The sequence below is a fragment of the Salvia splendens genome, chromosome 3, assembly GCF_004379255.2.
Source record: "Salvia splendens isolate huo1 chromosome 3, SspV2, whole genome shotgun sequence".
Taxonomy (NCBI): domain Eukaryota; kingdom Viridiplantae; phylum Streptophyta; class Magnoliopsida; order Lamiales; family Lamiaceae; genus Salvia; species Salvia splendens.
Window position 1 is genome coordinate 2637964 of NC_056034.1, and position 18694 is coordinate 2656657.

The 18694-nt window shown below is 37.2% G+C and overlaps 5 protein-coding genes across 5 annotated transcripts; 2 read left to right on the forward strand and 3 right to left on the reverse strand.

The window, feature by feature from the left end:
* Window positions 1–436: 436 nt before the first annotated feature.
* LOC121794336 (putative germin-like protein 2-1) lies at window positions 437–1474 on the reverse strand. Its single transcript, XM_042192455.1, has 2 exons — window positions 1271–1474; window positions 437–1046 (listed from the first exon to the last, which is right to left on the reverse strand). The coding sequence occupies exons 1-2, from the start codon at window positions 1386–1388 to the stop codon at window positions 508–510; spliced, it is 657 nt and encodes a 218-aa protein (XP_042048389.1). The 5' UTR covers window positions 1389–1474; the 3' UTR covers window positions 437–507.
* Window positions 1475–4609: 3135 nt separating this feature from the next.
* LOC121794338 (putative germin-like protein 2-1) lies at window positions 4610–5682 on the forward strand. The gene is made up of 2 exons (XM_042192456.1): window positions 4610–4833; window positions 4946–5682. Exons 1-2 carry the CDS (start codon window positions 4719–4721, stop codon window positions 5479–5481), a joined length of 651 nt encoding a protein of 216 aa, XP_042048390.1. The 5' UTR covers window positions 4610–4718; the 3' UTR covers window positions 5482–5682.
* An 80-nt stretch (window positions 5683–5762) lies between these two features.
* Window positions 5763–8578, reverse strand: LOC121794339 (DNA polymerase delta small subunit-like). Its single transcript, XM_042192457.1, has 9 exons — window positions 8512–8578; window positions 8209–8328; window positions 7565–7648; window positions 7380–7448; window positions 7224–7306; window positions 6898–7025; window positions 6466–6482; window positions 6209–6275; window positions 5763–6041 (listed from the first exon to the last, which is right to left on the reverse strand). The coding sequence occupies exons 1-8, from the start codon at window positions 8572–8574 to the stop codon at window positions 6216–6218; spliced, it is 624 nt and encodes a 207-aa protein (XP_042048391.1). The 5' UTR covers window positions 8575–8578; the 3' UTR covers window positions 5763–6041; window positions 6209–6215.
* Window positions 8579–8799: 221 nt separating this feature from the next.
* Window positions 8800–12132, forward strand: LOC121794334 (metal tolerance protein C2-like). The gene is made up of 10 exons (XM_042192453.1): window positions 8800–9310; window positions 9739–9847; window positions 10051–10090; window positions 10301–10377; window positions 10681–10769; window positions 11062–11131; window positions 11234–11272; window positions 11361–11511; window positions 11600–11689; window positions 11789–12132. The coding sequence occupies exons 1-10, from the start codon at window positions 8881–8883 to the stop codon at window positions 11897–11899; spliced, it is 1206 nt and encodes a 401-aa protein (XP_042048387.1). The 5' UTR covers window positions 8800–8880; the 3' UTR covers window positions 11900–12132.
* A 95-nt stretch (window positions 12133–12227) lies between these two features.
* On the reverse strand, window positions 12228–15288 carry LOC121794335 (protein NCA1-like). The gene is made up of 8 exons (XM_042192454.1): window positions 15101–15288; window positions 14273–14529; window positions 13932–14163; window positions 13702–13847; window positions 13493–13580; window positions 13241–13387; window positions 12650–12799; window positions 12228–12561 (listed from the first exon to the last, which is right to left on the reverse strand). Exons 2-8 carry the CDS (start codon window positions 14521–14523, stop codon window positions 12514–12516), a joined length of 1062 nt encoding a protein of 353 aa, XP_042048388.1. The 5' UTR covers window positions 14524–14529; window positions 15101–15288; the 3' UTR covers window positions 12228–12513.
* Between the last annotated feature and the right edge of the window lie 3406 nt (window positions 15289–18694).

Here is an 18694-nt window from a genome sequence, read left to right on the forward strand (position 1 = left end):
CCCCCGTCTTGTTATTATGGAGTAAATTTATGATTGAGGGAACTAATTTCTCCTTAAATTAGAAAATTACATGTATTAATACTAGCCCTTGATTTTCTTGATCTTGTGGCTATGATTTGTTCTCTAGTTATAGGTTTATGGGGCTCTTTCCATAGATCACTACTCTATATATATATATGCTTTAAGTGTAGTCTCCATAAGAAAAGTAAATCAATTACACACATTATTCTATAATTGTTATTTTCCTTTCTAATTAAATAACAACCGAATCTTCTCACAGCTTTTCTTAATCCGAACAATCTTCTCTCCAGAGAGTCAAGGTCAACCACACCTTATTTTCTAAGAGCACTACATTTGTTTTTTTGTTTTTTTTATCATAGATGATAATTTTTTTTATTTGTTAAAAAATAAAATGAAATTGTTGTGTACATTTACGTTACACATAAATATTGTAACATTATCTGACAAGCAATGAATAATTACATAAAGAGAAAGAGAATAAAACATCTAGAAAATGTTCTGCAGATGCTTCACAGTTTCCACGTCCATCCGAAACGCCTTGGAAAGATAAACGCTGTTGACGGCGGGCTCAGCCGCCAAAATGGCGTTCGGAATATTCGTAACCCCTGGATTTTGGCTATTGAATGCCACCATCGCCACGGTGTCTCTTCTCGCGAGATTACGCACGGTGTGCACGAGCCCCACGGGCACCACAAACACATCGCCTTTCCGTACAACTTTGGTGAAGTAGTTGTAGGTTGGGTTGGAGGTTATGAATCCAATTTCCAAGGCACCTTTTAGGACCACCACGAGCTCCGTCGCTCTCGGGTGGTAGTGCGGTGGGAAGAAGCCGTTCGGCGCCAGATCCACGCGCAAGAACGAGAGACCGAGGCTGTTGAGGCCCGGCAATGTGGTTGCGGAGGCGGAGGTGACTGCCACGCCGTATGAATTTGAGGTGTTTCCCGCCACATCGAAGCCGCTGAGGATGAAGTCGTTGGCCGTGACTCTTTCAGGGTCCTTGCATGGCGCTGCGCCGCCAATTTGTGCTGAGATTTTTTATCATAACCATATTAGTATTTTCTTAAAATCTCTATGAATTGACTTCTGTTTTTGTGTGAATGTGACAAATTTGTGGTCAAATTAATAAGAAAAAAAGGTAGGGAGGTGAAGAGGGAGTAAATTACTTTTTGCTAAAAAAATGAAATGACTCAGCTACAGTGAGACAACCCAAAAAGGAATATGACTCAGCTACAGAGGGACGGAGGAGTACCTTTTTTGGTGAGATCAGCGACGCAGAAATCCTGGAGAGGTCTAGCATCGAAGGCCAAGGCGATGGACATGAAATTGATAATGGCTAATGTGACGAATAAGGTTGAGATTGAAGACATTTTGAATTAAAAGCTTGGGAATGTTAGATGTCTTAATCACTAATTGCTAATCAAAGTTAAGTAACAGAATGGAATGTAGCCTGTTTATATAGGAGTCTTGGAGTAAGGGGATTGATATCTGCATAATGTTGGAGTATTATATCCATAAATGCAGCTAATTCTATTTCAAATTGTAGAAGCTGTGTTTTTGGGAGCAAGTCAAATTCATAATGGAATCTTTTTTCTGTGTTCACATGGGCGTTGCCTAATATTGTTATATGAGAAGAACGTGTTTGGAGGTTTGGACATAGTCAAACGAATCTTCTTGCATCGCCAATGTAAACCAATGGTATTATTTCCATCCAAAAAAATACTACTCCTTCCATCTCCAAAGAATATACAATTTGGGTTCGACACGAGTTTTAATACAAAATTGGTAAAGTAAGAGAGATGTAGAAAGAAAAAATAATTAAAAAGTAATTAAGTATTGTTAGTGGAGAATATGTGTCACCTCATTAGTGAGAAAATTTTTCCAAAAGTAGAAAATGTATATATTCTTATAGGACGGACTAAAAAAGATAAGAGTCGATATATTCTTGTGGGACGGAGGGAGTAATAATCTTTTTAGTATTATTTCCGTCCAAAAATAATGCTAATAATGTGTAGTAAATGACCTGGATCTTGATGTAAAATTAATGCTAAATTAAAAGAGAGATAGAGAAAAAAATTGTCACAGTATTATTTTTGAAAATTATGATACATTCCATTTGAAACAGAAAGCTATCATAAATAGATATAGATTAATTTTGATGAACAAGTCAAAATTGAAAATATGACTATTTTTATGGACGGAAATAGTATTTTCACATGGATAAAATTTCCAGATTTCACATTATGGTGATTATAATGGCAACAAAATTCGAGAGAGCGGATGCATTTGACTCTCATAGTCATAGGTATTTATTATGGAGGACTTTTATCGCATAGGCATGCTATATTATACTTTGAACATTGAAATTGAGTAATGAAACGTTCCAGAATTAAGTAAGATTATATTTAAAGTATGGATTGAATTAATTAAATTAAAATAGAACTATATATTGCAACTCTATGTAATGTGTACTTAGGCGAATTGCGATTCGAATAATGAATGTGAATCGTCTCAACACAAGAACTATTACTATATTCAGAAAACGTGCGAATAAAAGAGTGTTATTTGGAGGTATTGCTTATTAGAATATGATATTGCCATTTGCCAAATATGTCATCATGTTGGCTTTACGTCATTGCAACCCTTGGATCACCACGCATTCATATTGACGACATGAAACGCAACATCAGAAAATAGTCAACTTTGGCCAAAAATCAACACAAGTTTGCTTATGAACATTTTAAATAGATTGCATACTAACGTGAACGGCACCACCTATTATTTAAAACTAATCATTTTAATTTCTAAAGTTTTTATTATTGTTATTTGGATTGAGTGGGTTGAGAGGTTAACTCCAATTCAGATATGCATCTCCTTTAAGTATTCGAAACCTAGTAGAAAAATTAGAAAAAAAACTAGTCTTAAAATTAAACTGGATTTGTTCTAGAACACCAACATGAGAATATCCGGCTACGAAACTTGTGAGAATTATATTTCACCAAATACTATCACATAATCCAAATACTTATAAGAAGAAGAATCACGGGTGACTGAGTCAGGCCAAGGGTGGTTGTGATTTTAGGGTGTAAATATGCAACACAAATATACACAAACAAGAAAGGAATTCCCAAAAAAATCTACTATCAAGACATGGGCTACATGTATAAAGAATTGTGTTTAGTGTTGAACACAATCACCTAGCTAGGCTAAACTTATTGACTCATTGCCCTTGCAGTTGCACAATAAACGCTAGACTAACTTTAAAACAAATAGACATTATGGTCCAATTCTAGATTATCCCTTGACCCGTTGTCAAGGACCTAAATCCTTAACGTCGAATTCCACACAAAATCAAGAAACAGAGACCGTAGTCGTTGAGCGCCCAAGAGGTTTGGGTCGGCGAAGACGTCCGACAGAGGGGGTGCTGGGCGCGAGAGAGGTTCTCGTCGGCAGCGATAGAGAAATAAAATTTTGTGATTCAAGCCAAGTTGGGCGAAATACTGATTTCATTAATTGGTTGAATGAATAAAATGATAACAATCTATCCTATTTATAATACTAGAATACTAGCTTAGGGAACAAGAAACAAATATAAGAAAAGATATGCAAATCCCTAATATATCTAAACTAATTAATACTAATCGAAATACTCGTATCACAGTTCTAGCCCAAGAATTCCTATCTATATTTGATCATAATTCCAGGTTAAAGAAACTACTAAATTATGAAGTCACGGACTAAGCATCACAAATAAAATTCAGCACCACAGATAATTTTTTTGTGATTTGCTATATTTAGTCATAATTCCAAGTTAAAGAGACAATACTAAATTATGAAGTCACGGACTAAACATCACAGATAAAATTTAGCAACACAGTTTGTGATTTGCAATAATAAAATAATGAATAAATTTTATTCACAAGAAATGATTTATTTACTAAACTTTTAAAAATTTGAAAAGGTAATGAAAGTTGAAAATTGAATACCGAGAATTTACTCCTTTCATGTCAACCATATACTGGGTTGGGATTCATATCAGATAGTTTGGGTTGTGATTTATCATCAGGCTATAAATTGACATTATTAAATTATTGGGCTAATCAGGTCAATCAATGAGTTCCAAGTATAGTAACTTAGGGATAAATATTGCTTTTTGTGGAGAAATTCATGCGGTAGTCTCTCATGAAATGGTTTCAAATTGCCCTTATTAATTACCATACAGATAAAATCTGCTTATAATGAGAAAGAATGCATACAACCCAGGTGAAATCATTGACACAAAATGCAAGATATATACTCCTAAATAATTAGATTGGTCCCCATCCAAATTGTTTTGCTCGACTGCATTGGATATAACATGATACAGCTAATAACATAGACGCATTCAAATCAGCCTTTTGACCATTTCTTAGCAAAATATTTAATCAGCAACGCAATTATCCAAAACATTCAAATTAATTATTAAGAGTTTCATGAACATCTTCCAAGTGCCATGCAAGGACGGCTTTTCCTAGCACAGACGAAAAAGAACAGGACAAGAAGGCCTAATTATAAGACAATCGAATACAAAATCTAATGAAACAAACCTCTATAAATACTAGAATGCAAACTGCAAATAATGCACTTCATCATTAAGATTGAGAAACACATACTTCTTCCTGTATCATATCCATTTCGATCGAGCTTCTCAAGCATCCATCATGACTACCAACTTTGTTTTATTAAGCCTGGTAGCCTTGTCTGTTGCCTTCCTGGCATCCGCCTTCGAGCCTAGTCCATTGCAAGATTTTTGCGTAGCTGATGCCACCACCTCAGGTAATAATTCCATTAGCATTATAATTTGTAATCAACGAGCAAAAATCGGCAACAACTGCTGATATGGGTGTTTTGGCTTAACTATCATTAACCTAGTTCCTAAAATTTGCAGCCAGAGTGAATGGCCAACCATGCAAGAACCCATCATCGGTGGGAGCTGCCGACTTCTCCTTCAGTGGACTCCACATTCCCGGAAACACCTCAAACCCTAACGGCTCAAGGGTAACTCCTGTCAGTGTAGCCCAATTGCCTGGCCTCAACACCCTCGGTATCTCCATGGTGCGTATTGACTACGCACCCTGGGGCATCAACCCTCCCCATACTCACCCAAGAGCCACTGAGATCTTAACGGTAATTGAGGGATCACTTCAGGTCGGGTTCGTTACATCCAATCCTGACAACAACCTCATCACGAAAACCCTTCAGAAGGGTGACGTTTTCGTCTTCCCAATCGGGCTTATTCACTTCCAGCGCAATGTGGGGACTAAAAACGCAGTTGCCATAGCCGCATTGAGCAGCCAGAACCCTGGTGTCATCACCATTGCTAATGCGGTTTTTGGGTCAGAGCCCAAAATTAGTAGCGATGTTCTCACCAAGGCCTTCCAGGTTGAACCGAGCATTGTGCAGAAGCTCCAGGCCACATTTTAGAGAGCTGCGAACTGGCTCCAACCTAAACTTTAAAGGTTATATGCAATGCGTGGTGTGTTTGGTTGTTTGTAACTTGATTGTACCAATTTGATTTTTAGTTTGTGTGTTGCATAGACATTCTATTGAGCATTGAGTGATGTAAAAGAAATTCTTCATCGTTATTGGGTTTGATTCGTTCTTTTCCTCAGAGGCTATTGAAAATTTGTTGCAAATCTTAGATAGGCTAGCCTAATTGGTGGAGTGAATCACTGAGAAAAATATAGTAGGGAACACACCAAACATTAACTTTCTATCGCACAAGGCAGACATGTTTATAGAATGACAGTGAACTGCAAAAAACAAATTTGGGGATCTTTGTGAATGTACACTGACCAGTACATAAACAATTTTATTGAAATTGTGGTAAACTGCGGTTATGTTGCACCCTCTAGTTACATGGTTTTAACTGGATAAAAAATCTGGTTTGCAGATATAACAAAATAGATGTCTGCTGCGTACCTTGGCAAGAAGCTGCTTCACTTTAGCTCCAATCTTTTATACTCCATATAGAGCTACTGGACCTGTATACATGCAAACTTCCGAGATCTTGTTTATGATCACATTGCCAGGATCATTTCAGGTAGACAAGAAGTAGGTTGGTAGTAAAACTTGAACTATTTCGTTACTGTGAAACCAGATTCCAAAGTAAAGCTGCTGTAATTTGCAAAGATAGTTCGGTACACCATACCTTACACTCAAGAATCGAACTGAAAACCAATAGTGAGCGCAAGGCATTCAAGATTCCTCAAGTTCAACTGCACAAGCAAATGACTCACTTTTAGTAACAGCTATTCCAAACAATGACCTACTGAAACATGCCTGACTTCATACAAAAACTTACAACATTAGAATCATTCTACTTTATGTTGTACTTAACATTTTTCAGAACTTACCATCACAGCAGTTCCAGTTTTTAGAAAATTTAGGAATGCAAATGAGTCTTACCGCTTGCCCATTAGATCCTGCAGTTTAAGGAAGCCCCAATTATATTTCTCTGTTCTAGATCAAAAAACAGCAATAGGTCAAAATAAAATAATTCTGTAAACAAGACCTTTAATCACACTAGCGTCAATTTTTTCTTGATTTCAAAGAAAGTGGACACGAGGGCATGTATCAATATAAAATGGATCTCTTTCAGTTAAAGGATAACAGCCTGCAGTAAGAGGAATTATTCTTTATTGGACAAACTGCATAAACATATGTGCTAGTGGGATAATATTACCATACTCAGTTCATTTGGTTATTGTTAAATCTTTGAACTATGACTTATCTTTATGCCTAACCCTTTATATATCAACCATCCATATATGGAAAATTGTGTAATAAACATCAGAAACTGAACAGAGTTAAACAAATATTTCATGAAGCAGCCTTCACCTAGAGTATTTGGGGCTGTTGGTGCAATGTGTCTCCATCCTAATGTCCTTTCAAGGAACTTAAGTTTACTTGTCGCATTAGAATATTTTGCAAGATCGTCAATGTTCTGACCCGATGTCCCAAGAAACCTGAAGAATGTTCAAGACTATGAAATTAACTACTTATGATGAAAACTTGGTCCAAATGGTATTCGTTACCCCACATTGTCGAGCTCAAAGGAATTTGGGCTGATCCAGGAAAAAGTCATCGGTGCAAAGGCTTACAAACAAATGGGATAAAAAGTTGAAAGTTAACAATAATAGTCTATATAAATGAAGTGGATCTACCAAACATATAGCAGCTGAGGCAATGCGGAATTTGCTGGGTCAGCTTCACCCGGCATTATATCCACAGGTATACCTGCAGCAATCTGCATGTAGCATGTGATATTATTAACTGTAGTTAGCCAGAGTTTGTGTACAAGGAGAAGTATAGACTATTACCTGACTCATTAGGATATCAAGCTCTTTTACGTGCTCTGACAGTTTTGACTGATCCCTAGAACCCAAGTTCTACAAACCAAAATTTTTAGGTAAATTAAATAGTGTAAGCCTCAAACGATAAATTATCTAGACAAAGACATTTTGGAAAGATAATCTTACAGTATGCTAATGAGCATAGCGATTACCTGACCATTAAGAATCCCTCGAGCAAATTCAACAGAATTCCCAGCAATAACAACTCGAACAATATGAGGTGCCATTCCTTGTTCCTGATACAGACGGATTACCATTCAGTTAAGGATTTCCAGGTAGGAAATTGAGAGCAGATAAGAAATTTCATCTCCTAGATGGCCAGTTACATGGTCTACAAAGAGCTAAAAACGGAGAGGATTTGCTGAGGTGCCCCCAACACTTGAACCCGATACAAAGACAACAAATTTATCTTTGCCTGTTTTATTTAATTCTATATAAGTAAGTTCCAATTTGTAGTGTTCCAGTAAAGACAATATCTATCTTGCAAAAATCACGTAGGCAGTAGGCTTAAAAAAAATGATGAGTTTATCATTCACTTGGTTTTATCATTGTTTAGGTGTCATTCAGTTGCTATGACTCATTATCATGTGATTAATCATCTAGGATTAAGTTGTGAGATTATTTCAGTTGGAGGGGGTGGCTATGATTTATTATCATATGGTTATCCATCTAGGATTAATTTGTGAGATTCAATCAAACCAAACATAATAAAATTCAAAGCATGTGAATTTGCAGAAAGTAAGACGTGAAATCAACAAAGCAGTAACTTTAATAGAGCCAGAAAAAAAAATCATACTTGGCAAATGGGGTTTCCAGGAGAGTAAACCATAGTTCTCATAAGGCCAAGCCTTGCAACGTAAATTCGACTGTGCTGTTGCCCTATGTAAGTCTCATTTACTATCAGAAAGGTCACTTCCTGCAATTGAAAGAGTAATCCCCCAAATTGTAAGTAAGGAGTGCGAAAAACAAAAGAGGGAACAAAACGTTAAAACATCGTTAATTTCATGGACACGTATGAAATTGAGCTAGTTTGAAGGAAGAAAACTGGCAAAAACCACCACGAAAAAGAGAAAGAAGGGACTTTTCTTCTCGGATTTACCGGTAATTTGTAAGTCGTCGCTTGTTTCCCCTGCAGCAACCCATTTTCGGAGTTCACTTCCATGGCGGGAAAATAGTTTGCGAAAATAATGAGTATTAGAACAGAACAGGGGTAGAGCTGTGAAAAATGAGAACTATAGGACCAATACATAAATAACATATTCTTAAGTGGTCAAACTCTGAAAACGTAACATTTGTGGGGTGGACTGTAATTTTTGCCCCAAACTTTGGTTTATTCCGTTTACTTTGACTAAGGAGAAACCTCTGCAGCTAGGTAATTAATGTACACTTTAGTTTATGTTTATGTGTGTGATTTACAATCTTGAATTGTGTTGAAGTTCGATTTTTTTTCTTGCATTTGCTATTAGAAATGGATAATGATTCGCGTCTTCCGCAAACGAAGAACCAGAACGCGGCTTTCGAGTACAGCAAAGTCGCCGATTCGCCGAGATCGTACACCGGCGATTTCAGTTTCGGAGAGAGCACGGATCGCCGATTCGCGTACTCCAGGCAAGCGTCGCTGCATCAGAACGCCACCGTCAAGTCCCACACGCCGCAGCATCAGCTGACACGTAGCGTTTCAAGCATTGATATTCCGCCTGGAAGTTATTTTCCGGATTATAGGTTTTCGAATTCCAAGGAAAAGGGTGATGGAGTCTCCGCGTTTTCGTTTGTTCCGTTGATTTTGGGAGGATTGAGGTCTGGAAACAAGCAGATGAGGCGGTTGTTCGTGCTGATTTCGCTTAATGTCGCCTATTCTACTACTGAGTTGTTCCTCGGCCTCTTCTCTGGGCGTATCGGTATGAAAGTTCGGGATTCGGGATTACTTTATTGTTTTTTATGTTAGCTGCTGAATGTACGGACTTCGTTTTGCTGTTACTAATGATTGATTTGTGTTAAAATGTAAGACTTGGAAGTGTGAATGATTTTGAATCTTTCTCTTGCGGATATTTGAGTTCTGAATTTTGTGGCTTCTATTTGAATTATGTCATGCGCTTGCCACTTATCTATCTTGGTATCGGCTCATTCCGTTTTTTGATGCATATATCTGCTGCATTACTAGTAAATGTACTCGTAAACGAGTTTATAGAGCGTGTGTTATATAGTCACTGATAAGTTTATGAGCGAGTGTTAGTACATGAGATGAAGCTTCGTGAAGCTTAATTGGATGGATTCTTGTTTTTCATTGATAAGCTTCTATGCTGATGTGTCCTATATGTGGTTTTAGGCTTGGTATCCGATGCATTTCATTTGACTTTTGGCTGTGGCCTGTTGTCATTTTCATTGTTTGCAATGGCTGCTTCTCGACAAAATCCAGATCACACTTACACATACGGGTAAGTTTTCTAGTATTTATGTTTAATCTCGCATAACCTTTTCTGGATTGTAACTCAAGCTACAGCTAAGTGATTCATCGTTACTAGTATTTAACTATTTTGTTTTGATTGCTTGGTCCTACATGATCTCAGATGCTTAACTCATCCTAATATTCAAAGTTCTGATGATGTTCAATATGTCCAAATTTACACAAATCTTGCAGGTACAAAAGGCTCGAAGTTTTATCTGCTTTTACCAATGCTGTAAGTACCTTACCTATATGTTTCTAGGTTGATTGTTGAAATTTTCTGGTGTTGTTTGGTGTTAGATTAATAATATCATCTGCAATCATTTTCTCGATCTTGTGCTTGCATTAGCTTTTCCTTATCTTTATTTTCTGCTCTGAATAATCTGTCTCCCTCTTGCTTTCTCTTACCCTCACTCACTCGCTTGTATGTTGCTTGTTTAGACAGCTATTTCTTTTATTTATGTCGTTCTCCTTAGCTGTGGAAGCACTTCACGCTTTTATACAAGATGAGTCTGAGCACAAGTAAGTTTGCATTTCATCATTATTTCTGATATCTGAGTTTCTTCAGTTTACTGTAAACTTCATGCAACTCATTGTGTTCTAGGGAATTATAAAATTTCCGTCACCTAATGCAAATAAACACTTGAGTCTATCCATTGCTTACCACATCATTCTATGTAAATTTACTTTTATGATGAGAATTTCTCGTAACATAAAGTCTTGCATTGCGACGTTTATGTTTTCTTCATCTGCATCTTTCAATAGTAATAGTATAGTTTTGTGGGCTATATGTTAATCATCATCCCCAATCTATATTATTTTCAGGCATTATTTGGTCATCTCAGCTGTCGCTAATTTGCTGGTAAACCTTATTGGTGTTTGGTTCTTCAGGAATTATGCCCGAATCAGTATTGGTGCGCTTCTTGCCCATGTTTGAGTTATTTTCTAACTTCCTCCATATATCCTGCGCTAAGTTTTAGTATACAATTTTATAGAACAAGTTTTTCTATCTCTGTGGAGGACTGGCTTTCCTTTCTTTAGCCAACATTAGTAACTGCTTAAAGTTACATCTCATGCTTAATTCATGAGAACTAGAACAAATATTCATGTAGAAATGCTTCTGCTAGTTTTACTGATGTGTGATGACTACTATCTCTTATACAGTATGATCTTATGTGCAATTGTGCAATTGAATTCATTTTGCAGCATACAGAAAAGCTGAAGATATGAACTATCACTCCGTTTGCTTGCATGTTTTGGCTGATTCCATTCGCAGGTATGAGAAACCATGCATCTTTTCATTTCCTTATTTAGAAATAATTCTTTATTGTAGTAATGTTGTTAGATATTAAGCTTCCATACTTCATTTTTTTCTCAGTGCAGGGTTGATCCTAGCATCCTGGATGCTTAGCCTTGGGTAATCTTCTTGCATTCTCCAGAAAATACAGTTTAGTTGAATTCCATCCTTGCTCGATTTTCAATTATACTTGAAATTTCTGCTGTAGGGTTGCCAATGCTGAAGTCTTGTGTTTGGGACTAGTCTCAGTGACAGTTTTTATGCTTGTCATGCCACTGTTCAAAGCCACAGGCGGTGTCCTCCTACAAATGGCACCACCTAGCATTCCCCCTTCAGCTTTGAGCAAATGCTGGAGACAGGTAAATTCTCATCATCATAGTCTACACCCTCTCGAGTAGTTATCCCAGAGCACATCATCATGCAAACATCCTCTTGCCATTTTATTAGGTTAGTTCGCGTGAAGACATTACAGAGGTTAGTGAGGCTCGTTTCTGGGAGTTGGTGCCAGGGCATGTCATTGGCTCCATTTCACTACAGGTATTGTTCCTATTTATGTGCCTTGTACGACTGATCCACTGATCTTCTAGGCTTATTATTGCTTGTTTGTCGATTCTCTCAATGTTGGACTGCATACAGGTGAAGGAAGGAGTCGATGATCGACCTATACTCCAATATGTCCACAGTTTGTACCATGATCTTGGCGTACTGGATTTGACAGTACAAATTGAGTGTGCTTGCCATCAATGATTTACAGTTGAAAACCAGTTTTGGTTATGCAAAGTTGAGAACTGATAAAACTGGAAAGAACTAATGGCTTATGTAATGGTAGGAGCTACCACACTAGATTCACAATTGCTTTTTTTTTCATTTTGGTTTGTTAATTATCTCGAAATTTTGTAGATTCCACAATATACATACATTATGGATTATACTTTATACATAGACATGAGGACTTTGATTAAAAGAAATTTTTTGTTTCATTTATTGAAGTTGTATCATTTGAAGGATTTAAGATGCAAAATGATTCTCATATCAAAATAAGTAACATCTCGAAGAATATAAAGACAAATGCACAAGAAGAAATCCAATGGAAGGTTTTCATTTTCTTCGTCATCATCATCATCGACTCATCATTGAGAAATTTGGTATTTAGCAATTTACTCTATGACGAGGTTACTTTGCCATGCTATATTAACAAGACAGGAGTATTTCTCACGTATAATCAGTCCCAGAAAATTCCCTCCAGCTTGCTGCCATTTACAATAACATCTTGTGCTCACTAATTATTTATTAAATAACAGCCAAACTAGATATTTGTTGCATATCTTCACACACAAAAGCTATTTGAAAGTGGAATGATGCTATTTTTTCCCAAGCTGACTGTTTAGGAACTCCAGCACTGAAAGGCGCTGCGCAAGCAAAAACGGCTCAATCCGTTAAGATTAAGTAGTGACTAGTGAGAGCCTTAAAAGACAGACCAAGGAGGAGGATTCATACCCGTTTTTCGAGGTCAACTTCTCCAGAACTCACTGTTAAAGATTCTAACAGTTTGATTCCCTCTTTGAAACCTGCAATTGCTGTGTCTTCATCGCCCAGATTTCTATCTACATCAGCAACTTTGGCAAGGGATACAGCAACATCTATGACCTGATTAAAGAGAAATATCAAAACGAGAAGTAGATACAATGCATGAACTATTGCATAGGCAGTAGATGATTCAGAAAAAAATCACACCACGACTATTTATCACCCTAGTAATGCTATATTAATTTAATGAGAGAAAGTATAGCAGTAGTTAAAGAAACAAGCATCAAACCAAACCAGTTTCTCTCAAGACTCTCAACACGAACAAACTTTTCACAAGCCCAACCTTTTGAGTCTATAACAATATCACCAATAATGAGTGAACGACAAAATTCAAGCACCTTATAATTAAAAGAAATTATCAGGTCCATGAAATTGATTCAACTTTATGTTAAGTTGTTAACTACTAGCATAAGTTAAGTATCAGATCCTCTGACCTACTATTCATCTTTAAAGGGACAAATAATCACAATAAATGGAATCAGCTGTTTTATGTAGTCCCACCTGAGAAGGAACAATTGAATTATTCTTGATTGCACTGCGACGAACATCCAAAGCCTGAAAATAGTACGCCCTCGTTGCTTTTAAATCCCCTTCGTAGTATTTCAGATCTCCAATTTTATTTAGAGAGACAGAAAGTGTATGTATTATCTGCACATATGCAAAAAAAGATACAAGTTACATACTTACATTATGCTACAGTTTCGAGAAAATAAAGTTTCAGGAAGCAACTCCCCGGGTTGAATAATTGTTTACCTCCAAATTATCCTTTGGCATTTTCATAAGGAAATTTACACTCTCCTCAAAGTAAGAAACTGCAGAACTAGCATCACCAGTAGTTCGACTGAAATAAACAGTGTCATTCATAGATGAGTTATACACAATTTTAAAGAAACTTCCACAAAAAGGCACAAAAAAAGAAAAGATACTCCTATCTAAGGTTAATTTTAAAAGTGAGTACATACCAGCAATCACCTAGCATACCCAATACAGCACCTAGCTGAGAGCATAACTCGGGAGTATTTCCATTCTTTTGCAACTGCTCTCTAACATCTTCAGCACACACACCAAGCCTTGATTTGGCGCTTTCTATGTTATTGGCACGAAGAGCCTACACATATTAAAGTGACAAGTATGAAGAAACACAAAAAATAACAATATCAACCATTCGTGATGAAGGAACACAAAAACTCACCCTCATGGCCTGCTGCATCATAAAATCACCTCGTTCAAATGAGACATCCTCATATATTACTGTTTTCGTATCAGCTTCTTTTTCCTCCTTGTCGGTGTCAATCTGAGATCTCTTGATCCTAGCATGACCTTCAATGAAGCGATCAACAGTTTTCTGAAGATCAGGGTTGTCCTCAATCTTCTCAATGTCAGCACCACATAAAGGACAATCACTGAACCTTGATATGCATACTCTGGTTTTCATAAAAAACTTTCATCAGCTTTTTTCCCTAAAGGAAGTGAAACCAAACACTACCATCAAAATAGAATTAAACAGGACGTGTCTGGCCATATAGTGCTTACTTGCAGAACACATGGGAACAAGGCACGCATTTGCTGCATTGAAAGAGAAGTGCTTGGCAAACCATGCAGCTGAGAGGACCCAACTTAAATGTCTGAGAATCATATCCAAACGGGCATTTTGGTGAAATCACTGCATCTTGCTGCAACTTGTGATCACTTGCAGACTGTTGTTTACTCTGGTTTTCGCTAGGTTTCTTTCCAGATGCATCATCAGGTCGAGAAGCCTTGTTAAAAGGGCATACAGGCGTCATCGTGATCTGCAACCAGGAAGGGATCAAAATAATCTGAATTACACAATATAGATCTCCAGATTCTAAACCTAAACACCAAGAAGAACAAGTTATAATCCAATATATACTCCTAAAACTTTTTCCTTAGTATATCGTGTTTTGATTGTTAGCTAGGTCCACACTAGAGTTTATGTCTTGTTGTATCAGAGAATCAAGGTGACAATAGTGTAGGTATAACAGACAGGATCCATATTGAACGCAGATTTCACCTAACAAAATTGCCACATTTTCCGATAGAATGAATGGTAGCATGTTTAATATCGCAATAAAACACTTTCTAAATGTCCTACTCTAGCAAAAAAAGGATAGCCATCAAATTTAAGATTTTGAGCAGGAAACGAAGATTAAACTTTTCTTTTTATAAAGCATCACAAATCAGGTAAATCAAAAACTAACCAATAATATTGATATTCCTAGCAAGAAATTAGGTCACGATCGAATGCAAAAAGCAAATTGATTCCGAAACCATGCAAGTAAGATATACAGCTAGGTATAAGCTTCAATTAATTCAGCTAAGAAGGGTGCAATCGCCACGCACCTAAATTCTTCAATTTTACTCAAATTCCCTCCGTTTTCCAGATTTTTCTGTGCTTCTTTGTTATCAGATAGATATACCAGTATATTTTCTGAACCAAAATGCAAAAACACTCAGTCACCAGAATCCAAGAGAAAAAAAAATGTAATGGGAATTTTAGAGGATGAGGTGAAGAAAATTCAAGAAAATATCTTTTTTCCTGTTACAAATCGTCGTTTTCATCTTATTTTTCTTGGTCTAATAATTCATGAAATAATTGAGCTTATCCAAGTTAGAGTTATTGGGCTTATTCAGTCAGACCCACATTATTTACTCAAACCAACTTAAAAATGTGATCACGCAACATTGGCCCAACTTCATTAAGGCATATTGCAAAAAAAATCATTTAGTTTAGTCTAAATTTTGATTAATTCTGCCACTTAATTAAATTTTTTAACTGACATTTTTCTTAATTTTCACATGATTTCAGATTTGAGGAAAATTATGTGTGTGGCATACAAAAAATACTAGGTGGATAAAACATTCGGCTACTTAAACGACGTTTAATACATTTAGTCATCATGTCTTTAATGTTTACATATGTACACGATGCGTCAATAAATTCATACTCGTAATATGTCAGAAATTTTCGTTATGGAAAAATTATGAAAAATATCAAAGTCATAATACAATTCACCCTTTTTAAAGCAATTTGACCTAAAATCAAAATATGTAACAAAATTAAAAAATCACACATTAGAATGTGGGAAGAGAGATTTCAGAATATGAGTCTCAACTCGCTGATTGACCAAATTACTCATCTCAAATTTATACCCAAACTTTGAAAAATAAATCGATCACATGCTTAATCTACTTGTGGTTCATTTTCACTCCCGTCTTCATAAATTCAATTGATTTGTTCATTCGATCAGTTGTGATTTAGAGAGTGATTAAGAAAAAAACCTATATTAAAAAAAAATCGCATGTCTCGATCCTATATTCTGAAAGATAACAAATTTAGGTTGACGAAATAAGACCCATATTCCGAAATCTCTAGGATGTGAGTGGGTGTTCGTACGTAATAAACGAAGTAAATTGTTATGTGTGCGAATCGATTCTTGATCAATTGTGGCATGTGTAATAGTGATTCTCTTTTAGGAAAAGTACATTATGGAGTTTTAAGTCTAATACAAAAAGGACATAGTATTTGATTACTGTATCTGTCTCTCTCTCTCTGGCCATATGTAATTTCTTTATAAGTATCATTCGTGTAGAGATGATGTTGGCGTAAAAAGTTGAAAGTTTTAACAAGTAGATCACCCTGATGTGATCATGTGAGCATGTCCAATTTTTCTTTCTATATTTACAAGTTGAGTAGTTGGTTGTTGTATGAAAATTATGACAGCTTGGAGATAAAGAACAAGAGTTGGAGTTGACTAAATGATCCACCAAATAAAAACAAATGCACATCCAAGATTAATAGTAGTAGATGTTCTTTATCAAACAAACTAAAAAAATTGGCTCAGCAATATTTATTCAGATGTAGAAGACAACGGGAGGTTGGGCCTGATCCGGTGCATCGTCCTGATGCAAACCCAGTTTAACCTCAGCAGTGGCGCAGAAGGTGTGGACGCGAAAAGTGCAGCCGGCCTTATCACAGAGATAGGACCAATGCTTAGAGCTCAGCTCTCTTGTGCAAATCTTGCAGAGTTGAGGGGTGGATTCTTTTTCTTGTGTTGTTTGATAACTGATGCATATCTCGTGTTCATGGCTCTGGTGCTTCACCTTTGGTGGGAGATAGGCGCATGGCACGTGCAGATCGACCTCACAGAGGGCGCAGCTGTAGGAGAAGGTGCTGCCGGCCACACCACAGCCGTTGCACAAGAAGGAGCTGCTGCAGTAGGTGGGATTAGGCATCAGGATGAGAGGGTGCTGCTTGTGGGAAGGGTGCTTCACAAATCTGTTTGCATTGCCGCAGTGTTCGTGGAGGAAGAACTTGCAGCTCCAGCAGGCGAAAATCGAGTCATGGCAGAGGCGGTGGCAGCCGTGGCAGTGGAGCTGCTGCCCTGGTTGGACTTTGTATAGGGTCAAGGTGTGCTGGTGGCTGAAATGCTTGTACTCCATCACTCTCTCTCTCTCTCTCTGTCTCTCTCTCTCCTGTATATATAACCAGTTGAGGAGTTGGATCAGTCAAGGTTTTTATGCAGATTGAAGATTGGAGTTTGGTGGTGACAGCTTGATTGATAATGGGCCTAGCTGTTTATACATAACAAAATCTTATTGTAGAATTTTGGCGTTGACTTTAAGAGAGAGATCACAAAACAATGTCCCAACATGTGTAGTTAGTTGACTTTGATCCTGGAGTATTAGACTAGGCATATCAGAGTCAACCAAGTCTGCTTACTGATCATGGATGAATAGAAGCATACTAGAGAAAATGGAGCCGGTTTTGGCATCATATACAACAAAAAGATCCTGTCTTTCCTCATAACCCATCTTAGATGCTGAGCTATAGGAATATAATTTTACGATAATCGATGTCGGCCTAGACACCTTGGCCAGCAGACGCTACAACCTTTAAAAAATCTCTTTAACATATTTTATGCTGGCCAGCCTGAAATAAAGACTTGGTTGTTGCTTGTTTGGGAGTCTCTTGATTCCATCGATATAGGCTTGCCAAATGTTTGTTTTGTTGACAGTATAATCATAACTTAATCCTTCCAAAATTTAGATGAAAACATAGTATATAAAACTTGAAAGCTGCTTCTGTTTTCACAGCAACCTTCTCTCATTTCAGCTTCTGCAAGATTGAGGTTCAGATTCAAACAAAAATGGAACAACCAACTATTGTAAGTAAAGAAGAGATAATTGAGTTTAATCGATTGTGTTATTGATATGTTGATACCTCCCCCTTAATATAGGGTTTGTTACTGTGAAGATGGAATCCACGAGCTCGACGTTGCATGACAAGATTACTCAATCTCGTGTGCATGGATCATGAAGTAGCCGTTGCTCGATCATAGCCGTTGGAGTCTTAGTTAGTCTTAGTTGTAAGTTGGTTGTAACTGCAATGTAGTAGTAAATGAGCTGTTGAGAGCGGTTGTAAGTAGTCTAGCTCAGCTACAAATACTCTGCTTCTACAACAAGAAGAGAGATCAATTGTATCAAGTTCCACATTGTTGAATAAGAGTTTTTCATTGGTTTTCTCATTATTCAAGATTCGATTACTTTCTTGTTCACAACTTAGTTCTCTGCAATTACGTTGTTCTTGCTTGATCACTCGTTTGTATAACAACTGGCGCCGTCTGTGGGAAGATCGAACAAGAACAGGTGCGGATCGATTGCAAGCTTGGTTTTCTGGTATTTTTTGAGTTACTTTATCTCTGTTGCTGCACATCATCTATTTGAAGAATGGCCATGTCAAGGCTAGAAGCTGAAAAGTTCACCGGCTCCAATGATTTTGGACTTTGGCGCATGAAGATTCGTGCCTTACTAATCCAGCAAGGGTTATCTGCTGCGATTGAAAAGAAGGAGGCTGTTGGAGACGAGAAGGCCAAAGTGGATGATAAGGCCGCGGCTAAGATGGCTGAAATTGAGGCCAAGGCTCACAGTGTTGTG

Bases quoted from the DNA above. Each gene is read 5' to 3' on its own strand.
- LOC121794336 (XM_042192455.1), bottom strand. From the start codon at position 1,388: ATGTCTTCAATCTCAACCTTATTCGTCACATTAGCCATTATCAATTTC. The intron at 1,047-1,270 runs GTACTCCTCCGT...AAAAAATCTCAG, and splicing joins CGCTGATCTCACCAAAAAAG to CACAAATTGGCGGCGCAGCG.
- LOC121794334 (XM_042192453.1), top strand. From the start codon at position 8,881: ATGGATAATGATTCGCGTCTTCCGCAAACGAAGAACCAGAACGCGGCT. The intron at 10,091-10,300 runs GTAAGTACCTTA...TTGTTTAGACAG, and splicing joins TATCTGCTTTTACCAATGCT to CTATTTCTTTTATTTATGTC. The intron at 11,690-11,788 runs GTATTGTTCCTA...GACTGCATACAG, and splicing joins TTGGCTCCATTTCACTACAG to GTGAAGGAAGGAGTCGATGA.
- LOC121794335 (XM_042192454.1), bottom strand. From the start codon at position 14,523: ATGACGCCTGTATGCCCTTTTAACAAGGCTTCTCGACCTGATGATGCA. The intron at 13,388-13,492 runs GTAAACAATTAT...GCATATGTGCAG, and splicing joins TGCCAAAGGATAATTTGGAG to ATAATACATACACTTTCTGT. The intron at 12,562-12,649 runs GTATGAATCCTC...TTGCTTGCGCAG, and splicing joins AAGTTGACCTCGAAAAACGG to CGCCTTTCAGTGCTGGAGTT.
- LOC121794339 (XM_042192457.1), bottom strand. From the start codon at position 8,574: ATGGAAGTGAACTCCGAAAATGGGTTGCTGCAGGGGAAACAAGCGACG. The intron at 8,329-8,511 runs GTAAATCCGAGA...TTTCAATTGCAG, and splicing joins CGACGACTTACAAATTACCG to GAAGTGACCTTTCTGATAGT. The intron at 7,026-7,223 runs GTAGATCCACTT...AACATTCTTCAG, and splicing joins CCTCAGCTGCTATATGTTTG to GTTTCTTGGGACATCGGGTC.
- LOC121794338 (XM_042192456.1), top strand. From the start codon at position 4,719: ATGACTACCAACTTTGTTTTATTAAGCCTGGTAGCCTTGTCTGTTGCC. The intron at 4,834-4,945 runs GTAATAATTCCA...TAAAATTTGCAG, and splicing joins AGCTGATGCCACCACCTCAG to CCAGAGTGAATGGCCAACCA.